The sequence below is a fragment of the Chlorocebus sabaeus genome, chromosome 18, assembly GCF_047675955.1.
Source record: "Chlorocebus sabaeus isolate Y175 chromosome 18, mChlSab1.0.hap1, whole genome shotgun sequence".
In the NCBI taxonomy this organism is placed as follows: domain Eukaryota; kingdom Metazoa; phylum Chordata; class Mammalia; order Primates; family Cercopithecidae; genus Chlorocebus; species Chlorocebus sabaeus.
Window position 1 is genome coordinate 16,761,563 of NC_132921.1, and position 25,976 is coordinate 16,787,538.

At 37.1% G+C, this 25,976-nt stretch overlaps 1 protein-coding gene across 1 annotated transcript; it reads left to right on the forward strand.

Moving 5' to 3' along the window:
• Positions 1 to 20,053: 20,053 nt before the first annotated feature.
• On the forward strand, positions 20,054 to 25,420 carry LOC103244154 (serpin B4). Its single transcript, XM_008013850.3, has 7 exons — positions 20,054 to 20,224; positions 20,422 to 20,478; positions 21,740 to 21,868; positions 22,340 to 22,457; positions 23,551 to 23,693; positions 23,975 to 24,130; positions 24,892 to 25,420. Exons 1-7 carry the CDS (start codon positions 20,060 to 20,062, stop codon positions 25,294 to 25,296), a joined length of 1,173 nt encoding a protein of 390 aa, XP_008012041.2. The 5' UTR covers positions 20,054 to 20,059; the 3' UTR covers positions 25,297 to 25,420.
• The last annotated feature ends 556 nt before the right edge of the window (positions 25,421 to 25,976 follow it).

Here is a 25,976-nt window from a genome sequence, read left to right on the forward strand (position 1 = left end):
ATAGATAAATATAAAATATTTAACAAATCCACTCATAAAAATAATTCAAAACAGAGTACTTGATTTAATAAATATAGAAATACTAAAAACGTATATAATACACCAAAGAAGGAAGAGTGAAAGGAGCTCGAAATCAATGTGGAGGGATCAAAATGGAGGCATAAAGAGATGGGCAGGGAGGGAGGAGAAGGACGAAGGCAGAGGAAAGGAAGATGCAAGAGCTAACAGGAAAGAAAAAGTGTGTGAAACAACAGGCTCCAGCAGGAGCAGGGTTGTGGGAGATCAAGCATGTCCTCCATGATTGATTTCATCGAGGCCAGACCACTAGTCCTGTTTTCTGGGCAATTCTGGGAAAATCCTCCTGGCCTCATATTTTTCAGCTGCAAATCAAGGCAGTTGTATCTAATGATTTGCTGGCGTCACTTCTCTGACCTGGTCTTGCCCCATCTGTGAGGCCTAAAGGTGGCCCTGTGAGTGGCCAAAGTTTAGCAGACCCATGAGAGCACTTATACTGCTGTTTGTCCTGATATATAATTAATTAGCTTTTTTTTTTTCTCCCTCAAAATATGTTTTGTAATTTACGCTTGCTGCTTTTTCTTCTGAGGTCCTTTTTGGGTCCAAGAGTCTATGATTCTGGAACCAACAGCTATCTGATTACCTGCTTCTTGCAGCTTTTAATGTCAGCCCATAGACTCCAGGAAATAAGACACTTGCTATTAAGCAAGCAAGAGCCTATAAAGCATTGAATCATGAGATTCTGCAACTGTCCCAGGTACAAATGTCAGAAGACTGGTCTTTTGCCCGTCTGTTTCACAGGGAAGAAACAAACAGAATTTCTTCTTCCAATTACATAGCACAATGAATAGAGACAAGATGACAGCATTTCCAGTTCATATTTGCTCAATTTGTTAAAGAACAAAAGTTCACAGAATCACTGGAACTTGTCCATGGAGGCAAAATAATGCAAAGACTGCCAAGGTTTTGAGATTTATTGTGTTTCAATAATGGTCTCAGATTTCCTGGGCACCTTCACACAGAATCAATGTTGATATTTGCACATTGACTAAACATACTTGATGTCTTGGCCTCTCAAGTTACTTATTTAATGTGTATTTATTGGGAGATATTACCAAATAAGTGGCTGAGCACCATGAGCATGGAATCTGGCCTCATTTTACTTTTTATCTTTTACATACCCTAGGACTGTACTGGTATAGGGTAGTGTTCAAAACAGACTTGATTAATTAGTGATACTTTAATACATGTGTACAATGTGTAATAATCCATTCTGGCTAACATTCGTCACCTCCGACCTTTGTCATTTCTTTGTGTTGAGAACATATAAAATCCTCTCCTCTAGCTTTTTAAAAATATGCACTAAATGATTGGTGACCATATTCACCCTACAGTGCTCTAGAACACTAGACTTCTTCTACCCATCTAGCTGATATTTTGTACCTGTTAACCAACCTCCCTATCCTCCCCTATCTCCTATCCTTCTCAGCCTCTAATAACCACAATTCTACTCTCTACTTCACTGACCTCCATTTTTTTAGCTCTCACACACAAGTGAAAACATGTGGCATTTGTCTTTCTGTGCCTGATTTATTTCACTTAACATTATATCCTCCAGGTTCATCCATGTTGCTGTGCATAACAGGATTTTATTCTGTTTTAAGGCTGAATAGTATTCCATTGTGTACAGTTACCACATTTTCTTTATCCATTCATCTGTTGATGGACGATTAGGGTGATTATACATCTTAGCTATTGTGAATAGTGCTGCAATAACACGGGTGTGTAGGTATCTCTTTGATGCACTGATTTCCTTCTTTTGGACAAGTATTCATCAAAACAAAAATTTTAACTAACACAAATGAAAAGAGTGTTACAGAAGGCTTCCCTTCTGGCTTTTCTTGCACTGAAACCTGAATGCTTTGTTCATTTGGGAAACTTCAAAAGAGGTGACTCAGAAGCCTTTTCTCATCCGTCATTCGAAGAATCAAGTATATTTCAGTATGTTCTGATATTGCAAGCTGATCTTTTCTTAGGTCAAACTTTTGAATATTTTGGTTTAAGACTGCTCTTCAGAGAATATACCACCTCCACTTTCAATAGCTATATAAAGACAGGCTGACTCAGGATGGGAAGGACAAGTCTCAGGAAGGTTATTTTCTATTGGATACAGATAAACAGTGGATTAAGTTTGGACTCATCTCTGGACTAGACTGTCCATGCACTCTCAAGCACAGTTAAGACATATGGGGCCATGTGCAATGAGGCACCTTTACCCTCTCATCCATCTGCTGCCGGTTCTTACACAGATGACGACTCAATAGGGTAAATTACCTACTTGCTCCCCTCCTGCTCGCCTTTCACCTTCAGTCTCCTCTTCACTGGGCATCCATCACTGTGCTTCCTGCTACCCAGTCTTGGAGTTTCTTGTGGTTTTGATTCTACCTTTTCTATATTTAATCACTTAATCATTAATGTCTTTTATATGTTTAATCATTTTGTTAACTCTAGCCCTATTACTTACATGAATGAAAATATCATATTCTTTTATCTGAAGCTGTTGGAAAGTTGAATCTTTCTGTTTGCTCTGTTTACTGACTCTACGTCTTGGGAGGTTGCCTCCTCCAGTGTTTTGCAGTATTACTTTTGGAAGCTTATCTTCAGAGGAACAATTCTGTGCAATCCAGGCTGAGGAAATGCTCTTTGGAGGAGTTTTGTCTGTTTTTGTCAGGAACTTGGGGGTATATCATGCTGTTTTTTATGTCAGTTTCTTAGCTTGGCAGTTCTCAAATTAACTCAGTAATATAAATTGAAAACCATGGTATTACAGGCCCATGGATATAATTTATTGTTATTATTATTATTAATTTAAAGGCCAGGCCAACATAATAGTGTGTCCTTTAAATCTTTCTTCCACGTGGTTAAATTATTTTCCTAATCCAAAATTTCACCAAGCATGTTGCTCATTAAAGGGTCCAGTATCATGCAGTTTCTCTGTTCCAACAATTCGCCTCATAGACCACTTTTTGAATATTGGTGTGGTATAAAAAAGAAATATCTGCAAGGCACAGTGGCTTAGACCTGCAATCCCAGCACTTTGGGAGACTGAAGCAGGTGGATCACTTGAGCTCATAAGTTAGAGACCAGCCTGGGCAACATAGTGAAACCCTGTCTCTACAAATAATAATAATACAAAAGTTAGCTGGGTGTGGTGGCACACACCTGTAGTCCCAGCTACTTGGGAGGCTGAGGCGGGTGGATCACTTGAGCCCAGGAGGCAGAGATTGCAGTGAACCCAGATCACACCACTGCACTCCAGCCTCGGCACCAGAGTGAGACTCTGTCATTAAAAAAAAAAGAAAAAAGAAGGAAGGAAGGAAGGAAGGAAGGAAGGAAGGAAGGAAGGAAGGAAGGAAGGAAGGAAGGAAGGAAGGAAGGAAAGAAAGAATGAATCACAGTTAATTGAAGAGGCTATGAACATTCTCCTTTAGGCCCAGCGCAGTGGCTCACACCTGTAATCCCAGCATTTTGGGAGGCAGGCAGATCACAAGGACAGGTGATTGAGACCATGCTGGCCAACAAGGTGAAACCCCATCTCTACTAAAAATACAAAAATTAGCTGGGCGTGTTGGCATGTTTTGTCTCTGTTTTGTGCCTGTAGTACCAGCTACTCAGGAGGTTGAGGCAGGAAAATTGCTTGAACCTGGGAGGCGGAGGTTGCAGTGAGCCAAGATCGTGCCACTGCACTCCAGCATGGCAACAGAGCAAGACTCTGTCTGAAAAACAAACAAACAAACAAACAAAAAACTCCTTTATTTTGAAACCGCGTATCTATATGAAGCCATATATTCTTCAACCAAAACAACGTATTGCAACAGATTGAATGCACATGCAGATACATAAATCTAACCAGACATAATTACACTAAATCAAACATTGAAAAGATTCGTAAAAATGTAAAACAATGCCTTTTTTATCACTATTTTTTATATACTGGAAAACATAACTTTTTAAAATAAAAATGTGTCATTTCTATTAACATGCAACGGTTGTATTATTTTTTAATATTAAGATGTTATTTTATAATTTTATGTTTAAACTTTTTCCATTTAAATTTCTGATGTAGTAAATATCATTAGGAAAATGCGCATAAACAAAAGTTCTTCGAGATTTCCTTAATAATTCGGAAGAGTTTAAAGTGGTCCTGAAACCAAAATGTCTGGGTACACACTGTACTGTATATTTCTGCTGCATTTAGTGTGCTGAACATTCTCTTCTAGCTTTCATTTCTCTTCTCTCGTCTTCCTCAGTGCACCATTCCAACTTATTTTCCTCTTTCTACTGTCTGGTTTTCCCCTAGTTTTCATCCTTTGCTTCCTTATTATTATATTATGTCTTCTCTCTCTCTCTCTGGATGACCTCAACCACTCACATTATTTTAACAACGTCCCAAATAGATGACACCCAAATATGTATCTGTAACCTGATTATTTTACCATACTCTGTGCCAGCAAAACCAGCTATCTACATCTTGATGTTTCTTAAAAAGCTAAACTCAAATATTCCCAAACTGAGCATGTGAGTGAACGGTACCATCATTAAATCCTGCCACGTAAGTCAGAGATCCGTGAGTCATCCTAGATTCCTTTTGCCCCTACCTCCCTCATCCACTACCAAGCCCTGTAGATTTTGCTTCTTAAATATTCCTCCTTCCGTGGACTCAAAATCTCATGACCTAGATACATTATTGCAAACCTTCCTAATGGGCTTCCAGTACTTCCTGTTACGGGTCCTTCATTTCTCAAAAAAAAAAAAAGCGCATAGATACTGTCCTGAAATACAAATCTAGTCATACCACCCACATGCTTAAAACCCTTCAATAGTTCCCCAGGGCCTTCAGAAAAAAACTCAGGTCTTTCATCATGACACAAGAGGCCTTCATCATTAGGCAATTCTTCCTTCCCAGTGTCATCACCCTTGTGAGTGTCTCTTCCTGCATTTCTTACTTTAACAAAACGGAGTTATTTGTTTTTCCCCTAACACAATTTGCGTCTCTCCTCTCTTTGCTGTAATGCATGCCATCTCAGACTTAGCCACTTGTTGAGCTCCTATTCATTCTTTAAACCCTGAGAAGGTCTTCTCTTCCTCTGAAGAGTCTTTTGGATTGTACCAATGTCAGTTCCTGGTGTTTCTGTTTGTATATAGTTGTGCAAAATACTGTTATTGGGGGAAACTGGTAGTAAATTTCCTTATACATTTTTTGGCCATTTCCTGCAAACTTATAAGTATTTCCAAGTTTTTCTAAAGATGCTTTATAGATACTTACCATTTTATCACACCAAATATTAGAAGATGTGTATTCAAGTGTTGAAATTTAATAAAATCTACAATACTTATTGCTTCATCAAGACATTCAGAAGTGAAAAACGACATTTTCCTATATGTGTGGCAGTGAGGAATCCATGACTACCAGCCCTGTTTGGAGCCTACCTCATGCTAAATTACAGTAGTCCTATCCATCACTTTTGCACCATCAGCACAAATCGCAACACAGTGGAAAAGGCAAAAGTGTTTTAGTATTATTATAAAATTGGTTGTGATCTTGTGGTCTCAGAAACTCTTAGGGATCCACAGATCACACATGGAGAATCTCTGATCGGAAAGACCAGGGTGAACTTAAGCAAAAATTGTATCATTAAATAAGGCCACATTCTTTTTCATAATCAGATGAAATTGCTTCCTTCCCCATCCTATTGAGGAACGATGTCATTCTCTCTCCCATGATCTTCTCCCCCTTAATAACTTCAGGGATGAGGAGAGGCATCTTCGGCCTTGCTGTTGCCTTAAAGTGAAAAAGCCTTTCTTGTCCCCAGAAGTCTTGTGCTGTTGAAGTGCTATTGCAGCCACTGCCACATGGTGTCACAGGTGGTGTGGCCAGCAATGTGCTGCACAACACCAACAAGGTACCGGTGATCTCTGAAACCTTGGCCCAAGAACATGCTATAAACTTTTTTCTTTTTTTAAAAAAGCATATATTCCTTGCACATTTCCAAGCTGATAGCTAAAATGTTGCCCATAATCTAAATAATTGCAGATGATTTAATTCAGGCAAATTGTGAATGCTGTTGTTTTCAAATAAAACAGTTCCATCATTCTTGACATGCATGCAGTGAAATCTAGCCATGTGAGATCCACCATCACTAATAAATACACATGAAAAACCTATGAAATACACATGAAAAACCTCTTGAACGTTCAGATATTTTACATCATTCCTTTTACCTTGGTGTTATATTTCCACTTCATTTCCTCCAAAGAATTTTCTCCTAATTTAATATACTTTTACATTTGAAAGTATTTTATTGATAACCCTGCCATATTTCTCTGAAATGAAAGTACGTACATGCATTTAAAATACAAAATGTTCTTATGGCCCATGGTCATTGTTCTAAATGTTTAAAAAGTTTCATCTGGATTCAGTTATTGTATACTAACTTGTTGTTAGTATACAATTGAAAATATACATATTTAAATTTTGGTAAGTAATTATTAAACATAAAAGCTAATTTTTACTGTAGTTGCATCTCTTAATGAATGAGAACAAAAATTTTTCTGTGGTCTTTCATTCAGGACAACAATTTGGTAGGCAAAATAATTTTTAAAATGTATTGACTCTGCATCTTAGTCTCTTAGATCTTAACAATAGATTAAAACATTAATCATTTTATATAAGATAAAATAGAATGAAGATGACCTGTGATAGGAGTAAACATTTCACAGTAAAAACTACCTTACCTGAGCATTAGGACAAATACCTAATGTATGCAGGTCTTAAAACCCAGATGATGGGTTGATGGGTGCAGCAAACCACCATGGCACATGTATACCTGTGTAACAAACCTGCATGTTCTGTACATGTAGCCCAGAACTTAAAGTAAAATAAAAATAATAAAAAAACTATCTTATTTGATAAAATAGTTCTTATATATTTATTAAATAATACACTGCACACTTGAGAGGAATTACAAAATGTAATGAGTTTTATTCAATGTAGCTTAAAAATATATACTCAGTAAAACATCTCAGTTAAATTTAAAATAATCAGTCATATAACATATACTGCTTTACCTGATTGGGTATTTTTCTTACACTAGGGTTAAGTATTAAGAAGAGTAGAAAGGAATTCATCGGCAAAAAAGAAAAAAATCCCACCATGTATTCAGTAACTCTTGCAGATGTTCTTTTGCTTTGGTTTGTGGAGGAATGCAATTTGACAAAAGTCAAGGATTGGAGGAGGCTGAGGTATGAATGGAAAACTGTCATTACTCCCACCACTGCCCTGTCGGAGAGGATTCCCCTCTCACATTTTCCTACATACTTTTCTGCAGTTTTAGTTTACTATGGCAAGCTTCTAGTATTTTGGCGATTTTTTAAAAATAGTAACTTTTAAAGAAGCAAAGCTAAGCATCCCTGGAGTAATATTATAAATCAAAACAAATATTGACCAAATATTCATTTTAATGCAGTGGTTTTCAGGAACAATTTTTTAACATAAACTATAATTAATGTACATGATGTTAGAGATGACACCCCTGAGGCAAGGTCAAGGACAGGAGTTTTCTCATGCAGCAACAGAGAAGTACTCGTAAGTATAGGAGTAGGTTTCACCCAGCTTGGGCCACTGAGGGACTGAAGAAGTGGGTAATGGTGACTTCTCCTGGAAGTCCTGGAGAAAGGTATGTTAAAGGCAGGACCATTTCCAGGAAAGCAGAGGCTGGTTCTAGAGGCAATGAGATGGGAAGAGTGTGATGAGGGGATTGGCTCAGAAATTTGGCTCAGAGGATGGTGCTTAACTAGTCACCTCTCACCTAAAATGGACCTTGGTAAACCTCTTTTATCAATAAGTCCCTACTTCAGGCAAGGTGCTAGAGACTTCTCACTCAGCCCACCATTTAGGCATAGACAATAACTAAGAATCCATTTTATAAAGAAAAAATCACTGAAGAGCCCTTAAAAATAGACTATCAAACATAGTATGTAACCATCTCTGGATCCCATTTGGTCCTCAAGAAGCATTCATCAAAATGTCAAGCAGCCAAAAATGATTCCTGGTTGCATCTGGACTTGATGCATAGAGGATAATGTAGCTCTGTGGTTACGTGAAGGCGTTCCAAAGAACAGCACTTGTTCTACAGAAATATTCACAGAGCCACGTAACAGAAGAGGGAGGAGGCAGGGTAATTGTTCTGATATGATAAAAAGTTACAGAATACATTTTTCACTAAGGACTAATAAAAATAATGTAAAATATCAATCAATTTAAAAATGTTAAATATTGATCCAAAGCAAATGGAAGAGAAAGGTTGAATTAAGGGAATGGAGGTGGGAGATGTCAGAGAAGGGTTTCAGCACAGAGCTGGGAGAGACAGAAGGGAAGAGGGCAAAGCTGAGAGAAACAGATGACAGAACTTCCAGGTTGAAGCCATTAGATCATCCAAGGAGAATGAGAGGAGAATGTCTGGGATAGATGCCTGGGAAATGTCTGCAAGTAAGGAGTGGCAGTGGAGAAGGAATTGAAGATCGAAAGTCAGAGATGTGCAGGAGAACAAAATACAGAGTTCCGAGGAAGAGAGGTCAACAGAGACAAATAGGTTCAAAAATTCAGTGAGGGACAATAACTTTTGATGCACAGAAGTTATTAGGAGGCTATTAGTAAGTCACCAAAGAGATTGTCTTTCATAAGTTTTTAAAATTTTGGTAAAATATGCAGAACATAAAATTCACCTTTTAATTGTACTTTTTTTTTTTTTTTTTTAAGTGTACATTCAGTGTGGTCTTAAGTACATCCACATGTTGTGTAACCATCACCACCATCCATCTCCTGAACTTCTTTATTGTCTCAAACTGAAACTCTGTATCATCTGGATGTGGTGGCCCACTCCTGTAATCCCAGCCCTTTGGGAGTCCGAACCAGGAGGATCACCTGAGGCCACAAGTTCGAGACCAGCCTGGGCATTGTAGTGAGCCCCTATCTCTTTGTATTAATAATAATAATAGAATCTCTGTATCCATTACACAGCATCTTCCTATTCTCCCATTCCCCCAGACCATGATAACCACTATTTTACTTTATGTCTCCATGAATTTTTCTATTCTAGGTCCCTCACATAAGTGGAATCATGTGTCCTTTTGTTTCCAGCAATATGTGTCCTTCTGTTTCTGGCTTATTTCACTCAGCATAACGTTTTGAGGGTTGGTCCCTGTTGTAGCATGTATCGGGATGTTATTTCTTTTTAAGGCTGAATAGTATTCTATTGTCAGTATATACCATAGTATATACCATGGACATTTGGGTGGTTTACACCTTTTGTTTATTTTGAATAGTGTCACAATGAACATTGGTGTACAAATATATATTCGAGTGCCCGTTTTCAATTCTTTTGTGTATACACCTGGAAGTAGGATTGCTGGATTATACATTAATTCTATATTTAATTATTTGAGGAACTGCTGTATTGATGTCCACAGCTACTTCACCAATTTACATTCCCACCAGCAATGCAATTTCTAGAGTTCCAGTTTCTCTACATCATCACCATCGCTTGCTGTTTTCTGATTCTCAATGTGGCTTTGAAGTTCAGCATCTTTTCATGTAATCACTGGCCACCTGTATCTTTGGAAAAATGCCTATTAAAGTCCTTTTTCTCTCTATTAAATTGGGTTGTTTGTTGTTGTAGAGTGCTTTATATATTTTGGATATGAATTATATATCAAATTATTATTTGTAAATATTTTCTTTAATTCTGTATGTTACTTTTTAACTATGTCTTGATAGTGTCTTTTGATGCACAAAAGTTATTAATCTTAATGAAGTCAAATTAATCTATTTTCTCTTTTGGTAATGGTGCTTTTGGTGTCATATTCAAGAAGTCATTGTTAAGTCCAATAATATGAAGCCTCTTGCCTATCTTTATTTCTAAAGTTATCATTTTGATTCTAACAATTAGGTCTTTAATCCTTTTGAGTTAACTTTTATATATGCTTTAAGGTAAGGGTTCAAATTCATTTACTGGCATGTAGATTTCTAGATTTTCCAGCACCATTTGTTGAAAAGATTGTAATTTCCCCCACTGAATGGTCTTGAAACACTCGTCAAAATCTTTTGACCATTTACAGAAGGGTTTATTTATGGGATCTCTATTCTATTCCATTGGTCTATATATCTGTCTTTTGCCAATACCACATCATTTGGATTACTGTAACTTTGTAATAGGTTTTGAAAACAGGAAATGTGAAACCTCCAAATTTTGTTCTTTTTCAAGACGGTTTTGGCTGTTTAAGGTGTGTTGAAATGCCATATTAATTTTAGGATGAGTTTTTCTATCTTTATAAAAAAGTCTGTAGGTAGCTTTGGGTGATATTATTGTCTTAACAATATTAAGTCTTTTAATTCACAAACATAGTTTAATTCTGCTAAGCATTTAAAGAAGAAGTAATACCAATTCTTCTCAAACTCTTCCAAATAAACAAAGAGTGAGGAATCCTTCCAAACTTATTTTAGAAAGCAAGAATTACTGTGATACCAAAATCACACAAGGATACTATAAGAAAAGAAAATTACAGGCCAATATTGCTGATGAACATAGATGCAAAAATCTTCAAAAAAGTACTAGCAAACCAAATTCAACAGCATATCAAAAGGATCATTCAACATCATGAAGTGGAATTTATCCCAGGGACGCAAGGATGGTTCAATATATGCAAATCAATAAATTTGATATACCACAGTAACAGAATGAAGGACAAAAACCATGTAACCGTCTCAATAGATTTAGAAACGCATTTGAAAACATTTAACATTTTTTCATGATAGAAATTTGCAAGATATTAGGCACAAAAAATATATACCTCAACAAAATAAAGCCCAATGCACAGCTAAAATTATATTCAATGATGAGATTTTGAAATTTTTCCTCTAAAATCAAGAACAAGACGAGGATGCTTACTCTCATCACTTCTGTTCAACATAGCACTGGAAGTTCTAGCCAGAGCAATTAGGCAAAAGAAAAAGATAAAAGATATTCAAATCAGAAAGGAAGAGTTAAACAATCTGTTTGAGATGACATGATCTTATGCACAGAAAACCCTAAAGCAGCTACCAAAAATACATTAGAACTAATAAATGAATTCTACAAAACTGCAGGATACAAAACCAACATACAAAAATTACTACTGTTTTTGTGTACTAACAATTAACTATCTAAAAAAGAAATCAAGAAAACACTCCCATTTGCAATGGCTACTAAAAAGTGAAATACTTGGAAATAAATTTAACCAATGAATTGAAAGATCTGTACACTGAAAACCAAAACATTGATGAAAGAAACTGAAGAAAACACAGATAAACAAAAGATATCTTGTGTTCATGGTTTGGAGGAATTAATATTGTTAACATGTCCACACCACCAAAAGGGATCCACAGATTCATTTCAATCCAATTCCTATAAATATAAGAAAAAATCCTAAAATTTGCATGGAATGAAAAAAGACCCCCAGTGGCCAAAGCAACCTTGAAAAATAACAATGCGGGAGGCATCACCCTACCTGACTTCAAAATATTCTACAAAGCTGTAGGAATCAAACAGCATGGTACTGGCTAAAAACAGACATATAGACCAACGAAGCAGAATAGAAGACTCAGAAATAAATCCATGCATATACAGTGAATTGATTTTCAACAAAGATGCCAAGGATACACAATCAGGAAAGGACAGTCTTTTCAATAAAGGGTGTTGAAAACAAATTGGATATCCATATGGAGAAAAAGGAAATTAGATCCTCATCACACACCATATACAAAAATCAACTGAAAACAGATTGAAGGCTTAAATGTAAGAACTGAAAATGTAGAACTACTAAAAGAAAACATAGAGGAAAAGCTTCATGACATTGGTCTGGACAATGATTTTTTAGATATGATTCCAAAAGCACAGGCCACAAAAGCAAAAATAGACAAATGTGATTACATAAAACTGAAAAGCTTCTGCACAGCTAAGGAGTGAAGAATTCACAATCAACAGAGAAATGAGAGGACCTACCAAATGGGAAAAAATGATCTAGAACAGCAAAATATATACATATACATATACATATTTAAAATGGGCAAAGGAGCTGAATAGACATTTTTCAAAAGAAGATATACAAATGGCCAACAGTTACATAGAAAACTGCTTAACTTCACTAATCCTCAGGGAAATGCAAATCAGAATCACAATGAGATACCATCTTACACCCAATAGGATGGCTATTGTCAAAGAGTCAAAAGATAACAAGTGTTTGTGAGGATGTGGAGAAAAGGGAACCCTGGTATATTGTTGGTGGGAATAAAATTTGTACAGTCATTTAGAAAACCTTATGGAGATTCCTCAGAATTTTAAGAACAGATCTAACATATGATTCAGCAATCCCACTTCTTGGAATATATCCAAAGGGTATGAAATCTCTGTGTCAAAGAATTATTTGTATCTCATGTTCATTGCAGCATTATTCACAATAGCCAAGACATGAAATCAGCCTGTGTCCACCAACAAATGAATAAATAAAGAAAATATGATATATATACACAACGAAATACTATTCCACCATAAAAAAAAGACAGTTCTGTCATTCGCAACAACATGGATGAACCCGGAGGATATTATGTTAAGTGAAGTAAGCAAGGCACAGAAAGACAAATACTACATAACCTCAATTATATGTGGAATCTAAAAACGTTGAACTCATAGAAACAGAGAGTAGAATGGTGGTTACATGAGGGTGGTGCAGTGGAGGCGTTGGGAAGATGTTGGCAAAGGATATGAAATTTCAGTTAAACAAGAGGAATAAGTTCAAGGCATCTATTTTATACCATCATGACTATATTTAATACTGTTATATTGTATACTTGAAAATTGCTGAGGGAGTAGATTTTAAGTGTTCTAGCTACAAAAATGATAATTATATGAGGTAATGGATATGCTAATTAGTTTAGTTTAGCCATTCCACAATGTGTGCATATGTCAAAACTTCATGTTGTATACCATTAACATATACAATTTTTATTTATCATTTAAAAAAAAAAATAACTGTTAAAAAAAGGTTTTGAAAACAATTTAAGAACTTCATATGCCTACTACCTAAATTTGGCACAAGTTAATATGTTGTCATTCCTATGTTAAAACACAATACATTACAGATATATGTTATAGGTGCTTTTAAAATGTTTCATAAGTGATATTTACCCATTCTTTTCCATTTGATTTCCAGTTCCTTGCTATTATGTCTAGAGATTTATTCTCTTTGACACATGATTATCCATTTCATTTATATTCAGTGCTGTAGAACAGTCCACTGTATAAACCTAGCTTAATTTTTCCTTATTCTTCTTTTGATATACATTTAAGTTGTTTCTAATTCTTCGCCATTGTCAAGATTGTTGCAATTCATGCCTTTATACGTGTCTTGTGCAACATAATACATGCGTTCATCTAGGCTATATATAGGAAGAAAGAGAGAGGTTTTTTTCTTTGAGACAGAGTCTCAGTCAGCCAGGCTGGAGGGCAGTGGCACAATCTCAGCCCACTGCAATCTCTACCTCCCAGGTTCAAGGGATCCCCCCACTTCAGCCTCCTGAGTAGCTAGGATTACAGGCATGCACCGCCATGCCTGGCTAATTTATTTTATTTTTATTTTTTGTAATTTTAGTAGAGGCAGGGTTTCACCATGTTGGCCAGGCTGGTCTCAAACTCCTGACCTCAAGTGATCTGCCCCCCTCAACCTCACAAATTGTTGGGATTACAGGCGACAGCCACTGCATGTGGCCTAGGGTATATATTTAAACATAGAATTACCAAAATAACCAGATATTGCCAAGTTTTTCCAAAATAGTTGTACCAATAAACATTTTCAGCAACATATTTATCAATTTTAGTTGTCCACATCACACCAACCCTAAATATTTAAGAATAGTTAGTATCATTTACAATAACAAAGACATAGAACCAACACAAATGCCCATCAATGACAGACTGGATAAAGAAAATGTGGTACATATACACCATCGAATACCATGCAGCCATGAAAAGGAATGAGATCATGTCCTTTGCAGGGACATGGGATGAAGCCGGAAGCCATCATCCTCAGCAAAGTAACACATTAACAGAAATCCAAACACTGCATGTTCTTACACATAAGTGAGAGTTGAAAAATCAGAACATGGATACAGGGAAAGGAACAACACACACTGGGGCCAGTTGGGGGATGGTGGTCGAGGGAAGGGAGAGTATTAGGACAAATAGCTAATGCATGCGTATACCAGTGTAACATACGTATACCCATGTAACAAACCTACGTGTTCTGCACTTGTATCCCAGAACTTAAATTAAAAATAAAATTTAAAAAAGAATAGTTAGTATTACTGGTGTGAACCTCTGTGTTGTTTTAAATGCATTTTCCCGACCTAAAAGGAGTAAGATTCTTTCCACTGTAAACTTCCATATTGCTTCAGGATTTACTTGTCAAGGTCTATGAAAAATGCCTTGGGGATTTTGAATGGAAGTGAATTTCTCAAGGCATGAAAACGAACCAGCTGAGCTCGTAATCTTTATAACCACTTTTGTCACTATAGCAACTAAACACCACAATCTTAACACCTTGGCTTGCACTTGCCCTTCATGTTTTGTCTCCGTCAGTGATATTTTGATGCTACCATATGCCATATACAAGAGTTCCATTTCCTTCCACCGTGTGTTTCTCAGCATGTGAACAACTCAGTCTCAGAATTCCATTTGGAAGTCTCTTTTCTAGAGCTATTCCTGATATCAAGTACTTGCTATCAATCAGGGTTGCTACAGAAAACAAAGGATGCCGTCAAATGTGTAATCAAGAAGAGAGACTATTTACAACAGTAGGATACGGACTAAGAGAAAGCAACAAAGATGGTGAAATATCCAAGATCCAGCAACAGTGAAGAGACTATTCTAACCCTACTCCAGAAGGGCAAATGGTGAAGCCATTACCAAACCCCAGAGGAAGTAGATGTAGTTTTGAAAAACGTTGCCCAATAAGCTCTGTAGCCTTTGGTAAAGTAATGCAAACATCTCTTTTGACCCTCACAGAGAGGCAGTCAGTTGGCTAAGCACCCTGTCTTCACCTAGATGCTGACCTACTCTTGGTGCCTGTCATTGACCAAATCTAACTGGATGCCAGAGGGCACAGGAGCCTTATTATGTCTCTGTCCAATTCAGCTTCTTGGAACCCATAGGAGGTAGAGAAGAATGAAAGGTGTAACTGAAGAAGCAAAATAAGATACCCAGCCACATCCCCATGAGGGCAAATTTCTTTATGTCTCTAGAACTTCACATCTCCATTGGTACTCCAGAGACAAGCATCAACAATAATTAAATATTTTATGTAAAAAAGTATATTCAAGTACACAAAACACCAGAATTCCAATGAACAAAAGGGTAAAAGAAAGACAATTGACAAAAAAGGAAATTCAACTAGAAAAGAGATGTAAAATAACATTGGCTATCTGTTGTCAATCAAATGAAAGCTTTGAAGTCACTGAGAATAATTGAAGCAGTTCGAATAAGGAGTGGAGAGGCAACAGATTACCTAGTGAATATGAAGGAGCAGCATAGATGATGGGAAGAGGTGTTGGGGAAACCAGCTCCACACCACTCGGCAGGGATCCCGAGTCCGGCGGAGACAAAAGAGTCAGAAAGAGATAGAATGAGCGTTTAAAAGATAGCGTTAAAAATATCATTTTGTCTGTGCTCCAACTGTAGTTACATATGAGTCTATTTCCCTCTCTTCTTTTCAAACCTTACTGGAGTTGTTTTCCCCTCATGAAAACTAAACAAGGAAAGCTAGTTACTCTTGTTCTCCAGTTGTTCAAAATATACATATCTATATCTGTAGAGAGATCCTTGGGAATACAGTAGTTGGCGTATATTCTGTTATTTGATGCTTGAAAAATCTCCTCCACTGACCAGTTTCCCTATAGATAGGCACAAGCACATAGTTAAGAAACAATAAATAAAATGTTCTCTATAATTTGTAACTTAACACAGCTGAGAAAACTTTACAGCCTTCATAAGGAAGTGAGGTCCGGGAAAATCTAGGAGCTGTTTCTTAACCAATCTATAAAGGCATTAGTAATGACAGGAGATTTCCTGAAAGTGTAATTTCCCATTGAGAATTTGTTTTTAATTTCTGGATTCTGGAGCCAATGAAGTTGACGTATGTTTATGAAATACCAAGAGACATAAGTTGGCAAGTGTTCATATGCAAAAACTTCTTGGAATTCCTGAGTTCTCTGTCACAATATATGACATCAGGATATGTCCCGTGTCACACATCAGGATATGTCCTATCTAGCCTCCCTATCACACGCCAGGAGCAGTTTTTAGGAACAGAAAAAAACGCCTGAAATAATTTCTCATTTGAATTCATCCAAGCTTTCTCTAAATTTAAGCAAACTCCTGCTCATTTTCAGTTAGTACCTTTCCTCAAGTTCCACCTTCATGACAAACCTCAGCATCTCAGAAGATTTAACCATAGTCTGAAATTCTCTTCCATAGGTAGGTCCCCTGTAACCCCAGTTTATCTCAGCTTGTTATCCTGCTTTTTTTCCCTCCATTCCCAGGCTGAGCTTCTTGCTTCTGTCTTATGAGATGTTAGATTCCTTCTCTTTGGTACCCAGGTAAACCCATCTTAATCTATATAGAGGAAGGTCCATTTTTGTCTTATAGCCCTGGATGCAGATTCAGCTGAGAAGACCATTATTCATTTTTGGAATTCTTCATCTCATATATTTCCCCCTTGTTTCTTTTTCTTCTATCTTTGGACTTTTTAGTCATCAACACCCCATTAGTCTATTCCCCAACCTAAATCAGGGACCTTATACCTCCCAATCTCATTCAGAGATTCAAAAACATATGTATTGATACAGGAGACCTAAGAACAGCATGTCTTGGAGGTTGGGGAACAGGCAGGTGAGAAACGTTCAGATTGGAAACACAGCTTCCTTTCTCCCGTCCAGCCCCTACTTCCATCCTATGTATTTCTGGAACCTTGTTGTAGATGAATCTCCCTTGATTTTGTGATGTGCTGAGAAAACAAACTCACTGCTGGTGTTAAAAAGGGCCCATGACAATACCAAGTGTTGGGGAGGATGTGGAGAAATCAGAACTCTATTCATGGTAGGTTGGAATGCACACTTGTGCAGAATTCTATGGAGAACAGTCTGGCATTTCCTCAAAATGTTAACCTAGAGTTACCATATGACCCAGCGGTTTCATTCATAGGTTTATACTCAAAAGAAATGAAGACATATGCCATGAAAAAAAAAATGTTCATGAAAAGTCAGAGCATCATCATTCATAATAGTAAAAAGACGGAAGCAGCACAAATGTCCATCTAGTTATGAACAAAGAAAACGTGGTCTATTCATACCATGGAATATTATTCGGCCACAAAAAGGAATGACGTGCTGATCCATGCAAGGACATGGACAAACCTTGACAATATTACTAGATGAAAGAAGCCAGTCACAGAAGGACAAATACTGTATGATTCTATTTATATGAAATGTTTAGAATTGGCAAATCCATAGAAACAGGAGGTAGATTCGTGGTTTCCAGGGTCTCGAGAGAGGGAAGAATGAAGTACAAGGTTTCTTTTGGAAGTAGTGAAATTATTGTGGAATGAGATGATGATGGTGATAGCACAACTTTGTGAATGTACTAAAAATCATTGAATTGTACAGTTGAAAATGGTGAACCTGATGGTATATAAATTACATGTTAATAAAAAGGGGAGTTCACAAAAGAAAACCAGCCCTCTATTCTGGTGGTCAGGGAGATATTGGATTAAATGACCTTGGACAACAACCCTCTCTCTGGCCACAGACATTCTTTAGATTACAAGATATTCCAGGGAAAACACTGGAATGAGTCTGAAGCCAGGTGCTAAATAGTAGGACCACTGAGCAATGTTGTGATCCTGACAGTTCAAACAACTTATTTTTCTGCTTCATTTTTAAATGAAAAATTTAAAAACTGTCATTCAAAATGGCCCGTTTGTTTCAATTGTTCTTCTCAGTGTCATCCTGTTAACTCAGTGTATTAGTCTGTTTTCACGCTGCTGATAAAGGCATACCCGAGACTGGCAAGAGAAAGAGGCTTAATTGGACTTACACTTCCATGTGATTGAAGAGGCCTCCGAATCATGGTGGGAGGCAAAAGTTATTCTTACATGGTGGCAGCAAGAGAAAATGAGGAAGAAGCAAAAGAAAAAACCCCTGATAAACCCATCCAATCTCCTGTGACTTACTAACTATCACGAGAATAGCACAGAAAAGACCGGTCCCTATGATTCAATTACTTGCACGTGGGTCAATCCAACAACACGTGGGAATTCTGGTAGATACAATTCAAGTTGAGATTTGGGTGGGGACACAGCCAAACCGTATCACTCAGCAAGGTAGATAACTTTCTCACTGACTCTATCCAACAGAAAACATCTGGGATGGTTGCAAGGGGCACGGGAGATGACTGGCAGGATCACTGCCAAGGTAGAGCATTCAAGAGAAAGCAAGAGAATCCTGTTCTCCATAGTATGCTATGAGATACTGAAGTACACTTCTTCGGTATATCTTTGGACTTAAAATTAGAATTATATTCCTTGTTATACAGAAAAATAACTAATGAAATGCATAGGATGACAAAAACTTTCAGAACTGAAAAACAGGAAATGTAAGCTTTTTAGTTGTTTGGTGTTCAAAGTATGCCTTAAAGACAATGCAACATCCAAGAAAAGAATGGCCCTTTTTGTGTGTTGGTTTTGTTTGTTTGTTTTCTTTCTTTTTTTTTTTTTTTTAACATCTGGAGTTGTCTACAAAGGAAAGGAGCTGAAATTAATGAGAGGAAATTGGAATTCTAACCTTATTCTCATTGGCAATAGAAAGTCACCTACATTATTTCAAATGAACCAGTGATTGCTGATTTACATTTTCATTTTTTCCCTATAGATTTAAAAGGAAGTACAATGGTAGAACAGTAATCGTATCCTTTGTCATAAATGTTCTTACTCATCAAGGTGAGTGTTGGCCTGCTTGTGAAATCTCCTCTCCACAGAGGGAGAGGCAGCAAGAAAGTCACCTATGTGTATTTCAAATGAGCCAGTGATTGCTGATTTGCATTTGCATTTTTTCCCTGTAGAGTAAAAAGGAGTGTTAGCCTTCTTGTGAAATGTCTTCTCCACAGAGGGAGAGGCAGCAAGAGGAGAGGCATAAATTCAGGATCTCACCCTTCATTCCACAGACACACACAGGCTCTCTGCCCACGTCTGCTTCCTCTAGGAATACAGGTAAGGGCTTCAAGCCACTCCAGCTTAATAACATGAATTATTTTTTAGAATAATAATGATACTATGTTCTATATCATGCATCTCCCGCATTCTCTCTGATTATGTTTTACTTATTCTGCCAGGGCATAATTAAAATATCTGTTTCATCTGATTTGTCCTTTATGTAAATTACTTAGTTCCAAGTAAACTAAGGCACCCTGAGGAACACAGAGGTAGAGTGCCTCGCAGCCACAAAGCCTTGAAGGAAACGTCAGGGATTCCTCTTAAGAGCTGGTTGGATGTGATCCACAAAGGTCTCCTGTTAGCATTCATTATAAAGCCTTCCTACCTAGCCCCAGTGTAACCAGCAATGAAGGAAAGATAAAGAGGGTCTATTACTGATTTATAATAGTCTTTAAAAACAGTAATTTTGTGAGCCTCTTAATTAGGACATTAATATATTTAATATATGCACATTGTAGAAAGATTGAAATGTTAAAAATGAGAAAAGAAAAACTTTAAATGTCAAAATCTCACAACCCAGATATGTCATTTCTTTAAGAAAATCATACTACAAAATACCACTGCATTTATTAAAGTCATTCTGACGGGAATCTGATGCTTTTCCAGGAGTCCAGATCACATTGAGTTCACCATGAATTCACTCAGTGAAGCCAACACCAAGTTCATGTTCGATCTGTTCCAACAGTTCAGAAAATCACAAAAGAACAACACCTTCTATTCCCCTATCAGCATCACATCAGCATTAGGGATGGTCCTCTTAGGGGCCAAAGACAACACTGCACAACAAATTAACAAGGTAGGTATCAGCTTCATTACTCTGTCCTGTTGCAGCTTCTCTCTGTGGTTCCGGCGACTCGCATGCAGATGGTAATAGATGTGGTGGCCTGACGGGTAGCGCAGGGGTCTGAGCAGGAATTCCTGTAACTGTGAGCCCACTGACTTAAACAGATCTTTTGAGTAAAGTTTTCTTGTCCCGCTTCATGTGTCTTCCAGGTTCTTCACTTTGATCAAGTCCCAGAGAACACCACAGAAAAAGCTGCAACATATCACGTGAGTCACAGAGCACTTTGGTTCAGCTTTAGATCCCTGAGCAGGTCATAGTTTAAACCTGGAACTTCACAGAAACGAAGAAAAGGCCATTTTTAGGGGAAAGCCTGGATGAAAAGATTGAGACGTACAGAGTGGGTTGGCATTTCATGGCACATAATTGTTATTCCTCGTTTCTGCATTACTGAAAGACAGTCAGCCCTGTACTTCAGAGCATAGGTCTGGATCAGGATAGGGTGGGTTCAAATTGCAGCTTTGCTCTTCACAAATGATGAACATGGCAGGACACAATTGCTCAGAATCCTAGTGACCTCATCCCAGAAAACTAAGGGTAATAAAAAATCTGACTCAATACATGCAAATACATGCAAACATTTCCAACAGTGCCTTGCCCATAAAGTCATAATAAATATTATTATTATAAAATAGCTATAATCATACTAATCACAGTAATATTGCAAAAATACTTTAATTTTAATTGAGTCATTTATGAGATTAAGAGGAATAAGCACAAGTCTATTTTGGAAAATTATTGCTATGGAATATATTGGTTTAGAGCCTTAATAGAGAAAAATGCTTTGCTGGAAAGTAGGAGGTTCTAGATTTAACAGGCTTAGGTTCAAAACTTGGCACTTCTAATTTATGTCTCTATAAACAGAGTTTTTTTTCTATTCTCTGAGCTTTCTTGTTTACATCTGAATTGAACTAAAGACTTAGAGTTACCCATGTAAAGCTCTTACCCATGTACCTGGCACACACTGTTCTCACATGCAGAGAAAGACCATCGTGAGGAAAGAGCCATAGATCAGTCAGTGTGTCTTATAAGATGATACCACCAACAGGTATAACAGGGCTTCCTAGCATAATCTATTTAAAATATCCAAACTTAAATAACTCATATTCTTGATGGCTGTTAGAAGTGTAATGTGGTCCTTGTCCTTAAGGAACTGACAGTTTAACTGGGAAGCCAAACCTAACCCTTTAAGCCAACAAGGGGAAAACCCAATGGTAGACAGTGCTACATCTTTAGTTCAGAAGAGAGAAGATTGGAGTACATTAGTGCAGGAAGAATTTTCTGGAAGAAGTCAAACATTAGGTAGATTTTGAAGAGTATTTGAGGTTAAATACACCAAGTATCAGGGAATAAGCACAAAGGTCATCATTGAGACTACCAGCCTTTAGGAACTGATCTAAAAGACTTAGCACGAGTTTAGAATTTGCACCGATGCAGTAATTCAGTGATCTGCTTTTTTGACATTTGAAGGTTGATAGGTCAGGAAATGTTCATCACCAGTTTCAAAAGCTTCTGACTGAATTAAACAAATCCACTGACGCATATGAGCTGAAGATCGCCAACAAGCTCTTCGGAGAAAAGACGTTTCAATTTTTACAGGTAAATTTCACCTTTCATCTGCAGCCTGGTGTCTGTGCCTCTGAGTGGCCTAATGGAAGAAAGCAAGGCACATGGGTCTGCCTGACCCATGGGGGTAGCATTTACTCAGAGTGCATTAGCTCCATTTCCACAACTCTCCCCCACTGGAGTATCCCAAACCCTGACAATACATCAGTGGAAAGTGGATTTAGGGATAATCTGGTAATAAAAGAGGAGGTTGGGCAGTAGAGTGAGTAATAAGATACCATCAGTAAACTGGCACTGACCTTCAGTGACCTGTTTTTTGTACCAGCCCACACTACCCTTTTGCATTGCCTACGTGGCACCTGTATAAAAATATGCATGGATAGGAGATAATGCATCTGTTCAGGTTCGGGATTCGGCTTACTATAATTATAAATAACTAAATTTAGTAATATATAGTTACATAAATTACTCTTAATTCCTACTTTCTTCCTTCGTGTCTCAAAGGAATATTTAGATGCCATCAAGAAATTTTACCAGACCAGTGTGGAATCTGTTGATTTTGCAAAGGCTCCAGAAGAAAGTCGAAAGATGATTAACTCCTGGGTGGAAAGTCAAACGAATGGTAGGAGAGCCGCCCATTGTAGACACACCTTTGAGAAACCTATGCGAGTGAGCCCTGTGCCTGACGCTGCATGGGGACCAGCGGTGGGGATTGAGATGGCTTTGCAGGGAAGACAGAAGAAGGCACTCCAGATAAAGAGTTTTTCCAAATGAATATAAAGAGAGCCTCGGGGAGCCAAGGAGGAAATTACAGGAAGCCAATTAGATGAAAACACAGCCGGAGAATTATTTGCTCATGTTCCTGGATGACAATAGCTTTGTGGATCCCCTGTCTCCACTCAGGCCCATTTTGAGATCATGTCCTTTACTTTAAATCAGAACCAATTTTTTTATGATGAATATTTAAAAGAAAACATTAGAAACCATCTCCCTTCTCCTTTACTAATTGGGAAACAAGCAGCTCTCTGGTAAATCACCCTTTTGCCATCTGAACTGGAGCTGCCTGGACCACATCTCTAACCACACATTCTGCAGTGATTATCACAGCTGTCTTCTCCATCAAGGGCAAAGAGCTTAACAAAGTCTCCATTCCATAGACATCTTTCCTACCTCCCACCTCTCATTACAGGCCAAACTTACAGCAACTCAACATGAGAGTGAATAGGAAGATACCCCAGGAAGTAGTGTCTGACAGCACAGGACATGTGTTTCATATTACAGAGCTCATATCACTTGTCCTAAAAAGCAGTTAGGGCCTACATCCTCTGATTCAGGACCCCATAGTTAAAAGAAAAATAATCAGAAGAGGAGGGAGGGAGAAAGGAAAGATATGTTGAAAGATTAGATAAAATCAGTGTATTAGTATTCCAAATCAGATGACTAGAGTCACTCATACACAGAGAACCTAAACTCCTTCTGTATCACAAGAAGTGATGTCTCCGTCAAGGGTAACTTTATCCGACTGGAGCCTGAAAGAAAGCTGCATATGGTGAACCATTGGTCAGTGAGTCTAATACTTCAAAGATCAAAGTCAGTGAGTCTCAAGTAAGGATTTGGGTGAATAATTAATGATCAGTCACGAACATTTGCAAAGCATCTTCCAGACAAACCATTTGTACCTTGTATAAAAGACTCTTTTATTCTTTCCCTTGCAGAAAAAATTAAAAACCTACTTCCTCATGGAAGTATTGGCAACAATACCACACTGGTTCTTGTGAACGCAATCTATTTCAAGGGTCAATGGCAAAATAAATTTAATAAAGAAAATACTAAAGAGGAAAAATTTTGGCCAAACAAGGTATTGTCTATATTTTACTTATATAATATAATATGTTAATAAATTTAAACATTGCTGATGGAATGTACTATGACAAGTAAAAAATAAAATTTATCATGTCTGTTATTTTGTTGTTTTAGCCTTATACTTTATTTAGTAAGAAATACCTGAAGAAACTTTTGTCTCTAACTCATTGAATTCTTGGGTTGTCTTAGAAGAAGGATGTGTTGATATCTCAATAGTATTATCTTTTTTGTCTTGTGTCTCACTTGGTATTTGTTGGATACATTGATTTATTGCAGAATACATACAAGTCTGTACAGATGATGAGGCAAAACGAGTCCTTTAATTTTGCCTTGCTGGAGGATGTACAGGCGAAGGTCCTGGAAATACCATACAAAGGCAAAGATCTAAGCATGATTGTGCTGCTGCCGAATGAAATCAATGGTCTGCAGAAGGTAAAAACTTACATCTACAACTCTTCTACTGCCTGACTTTTTTCCAAAGATACCAAGTTTAAGCAAGCTAAAAATTTGTGACCAAATTTCCTCAAAATAATGAAAAATTCAAAGTGAGGAATGATTACTCACCTTCATATTACAAATATTTAAGCATAGGGCCTGACACAAACTGAAGGCTTAGTTAATTATTAATTTATTAGAGTTACATGCATAGAATATCAATTTGATGATATTATTATGCAGCAATTTAAACTTGACTGGGAGAAATACATAGCAATGTGAGGAAAGTTTACAAATACACCAAGTAAAAAAGGGAATAGAGATTTAGGGTATATACGATAATTGCAATGTATACTAAATAATGCATACAGAAAAATAAGATGAGCCTATTAAAAATTGACACATATAGTAAGCTGTTGGCACAAGAAATAGTGATATATACAGTTCATTGTATACAAAATATTGTAATCATATTTTACATATGTATTATACATTTGTATACATAACATATGTACACATTACATATACATAAAATCATGATTCTGTTTTTAGATACATATATTTACATATACACATATAATTCAATGTATTGATATATTCAGGACTCATATTTTTCCTATTAGAATAATATCTAATAATGAACCTTCTGTATTTCACATTATTGCCAAAATAAAGATACTCCACATAGTCAACTCATTATTAAGGTGTATTAGAGATCGATAGTTAGTCATATCAGTTCCTTTTTTCCATTTGTATAGCTTGAAGAGAAACTCACTGCTGAGAAATTGTTGGAATGGACCAGTTTGCAGAAAATGAGAGAGGCACATGTGGATTTACACTTGCCTCAGTTCAAAGTGGAAGAGAGCTATGACCTCAAGGACACGTTGAGAAACATGGGAATGGTGGATATCTTCAGTGGGGATGCAGACCTCTCAGGCATGACCGAGAGCCGCGGTCTCACGGTATCTAAAGTCCTACACAAGGCCTTTGTGGAGGTCACTGAGGAGGGAGCAGAGGCTGCAGCTGCCACCGCTGTAGGAATAGAGTTTTCATCACCTCCTTTAACTAATGAAGAGTTCCATTGTAATCACCCTTTTCTATTCTTCATCAGGCAAAATAAGACCAACAGCATCCTCTTCTTTGGCAGATTCTCATCCCCTTAGATGCAATCAGTCTGTCACTCCATTTGGAAAATGTTCACCTAGAGGTGTTCTGGTAAACTCATTGCTGGCAACAACAGATTCTCTTCACTCATATTTCTTTTCAATCTCATAGTCATCATCAAGAATTTAATGATTGAAATAATATGCCTTTCTTTCTTTCTCTTTATAAGAACACATATAAACCTACTTTTTCTTCCAGAAAAATTCTCCGTGAGGAAAAATGTCCAAGATACGATGAATAATTTAATACTGTATCTTCTAAATTTGAAATGTAATTCTGTTTGTGACCTGTTTTAAATGGACCAAACCAAATCATACTTTCTCGTCAAACTTAGTAACCTAGAAACCCACACTTCTTTGAATTTAGGTGATACCTGAAATCCTTCTTACATTTCTAAATTTTGTGATTCTATAAAATACATCATCAATAAAATAATGACTTACTTAAATCATTTTTGCTTTACCTTTTTTCTCTCAGGAAAGGGGAAGTGTCCACTTACACGTAGGAAAGATAATTTAGAAATATATTAATCATATACAAAGGAAAATTCAAAACAAGAGTAGTTCATGACCAGCCTGGAGTAGAAGGCAGATCTCAGAACTTGAGGAGCCTTGTAAACCACATTAGAAACTTTCTATTTTATGCTGAAAGGGATAAGAAGCTCATTAGAGGCTTTGAT

Excerpts from the sequence above, each read along its gene's own strand:
- LOC103244154 (XM_008013850.3), top strand. The coding sequence starts at position 20,060 with ATGAATTCACTCAGTGAAGCCAACACCAAGTTCATGTTCGATCTGTTC. Across the intron at positions 20,479-21,739 it reads AAAAAGCTGCAACATATCAC|GTTGATAGGTCAGGAAATGT; the intron begins GTGAGTCACAGA and ends TGACATTTGAAG. Across the intron at positions 23,694-23,974 it reads AAAAATTTTGGCCAAACAAG|AATACATACAAGTCTGTACA; the intron begins GTATTGTCTATA and ends GATTTATTGCAG.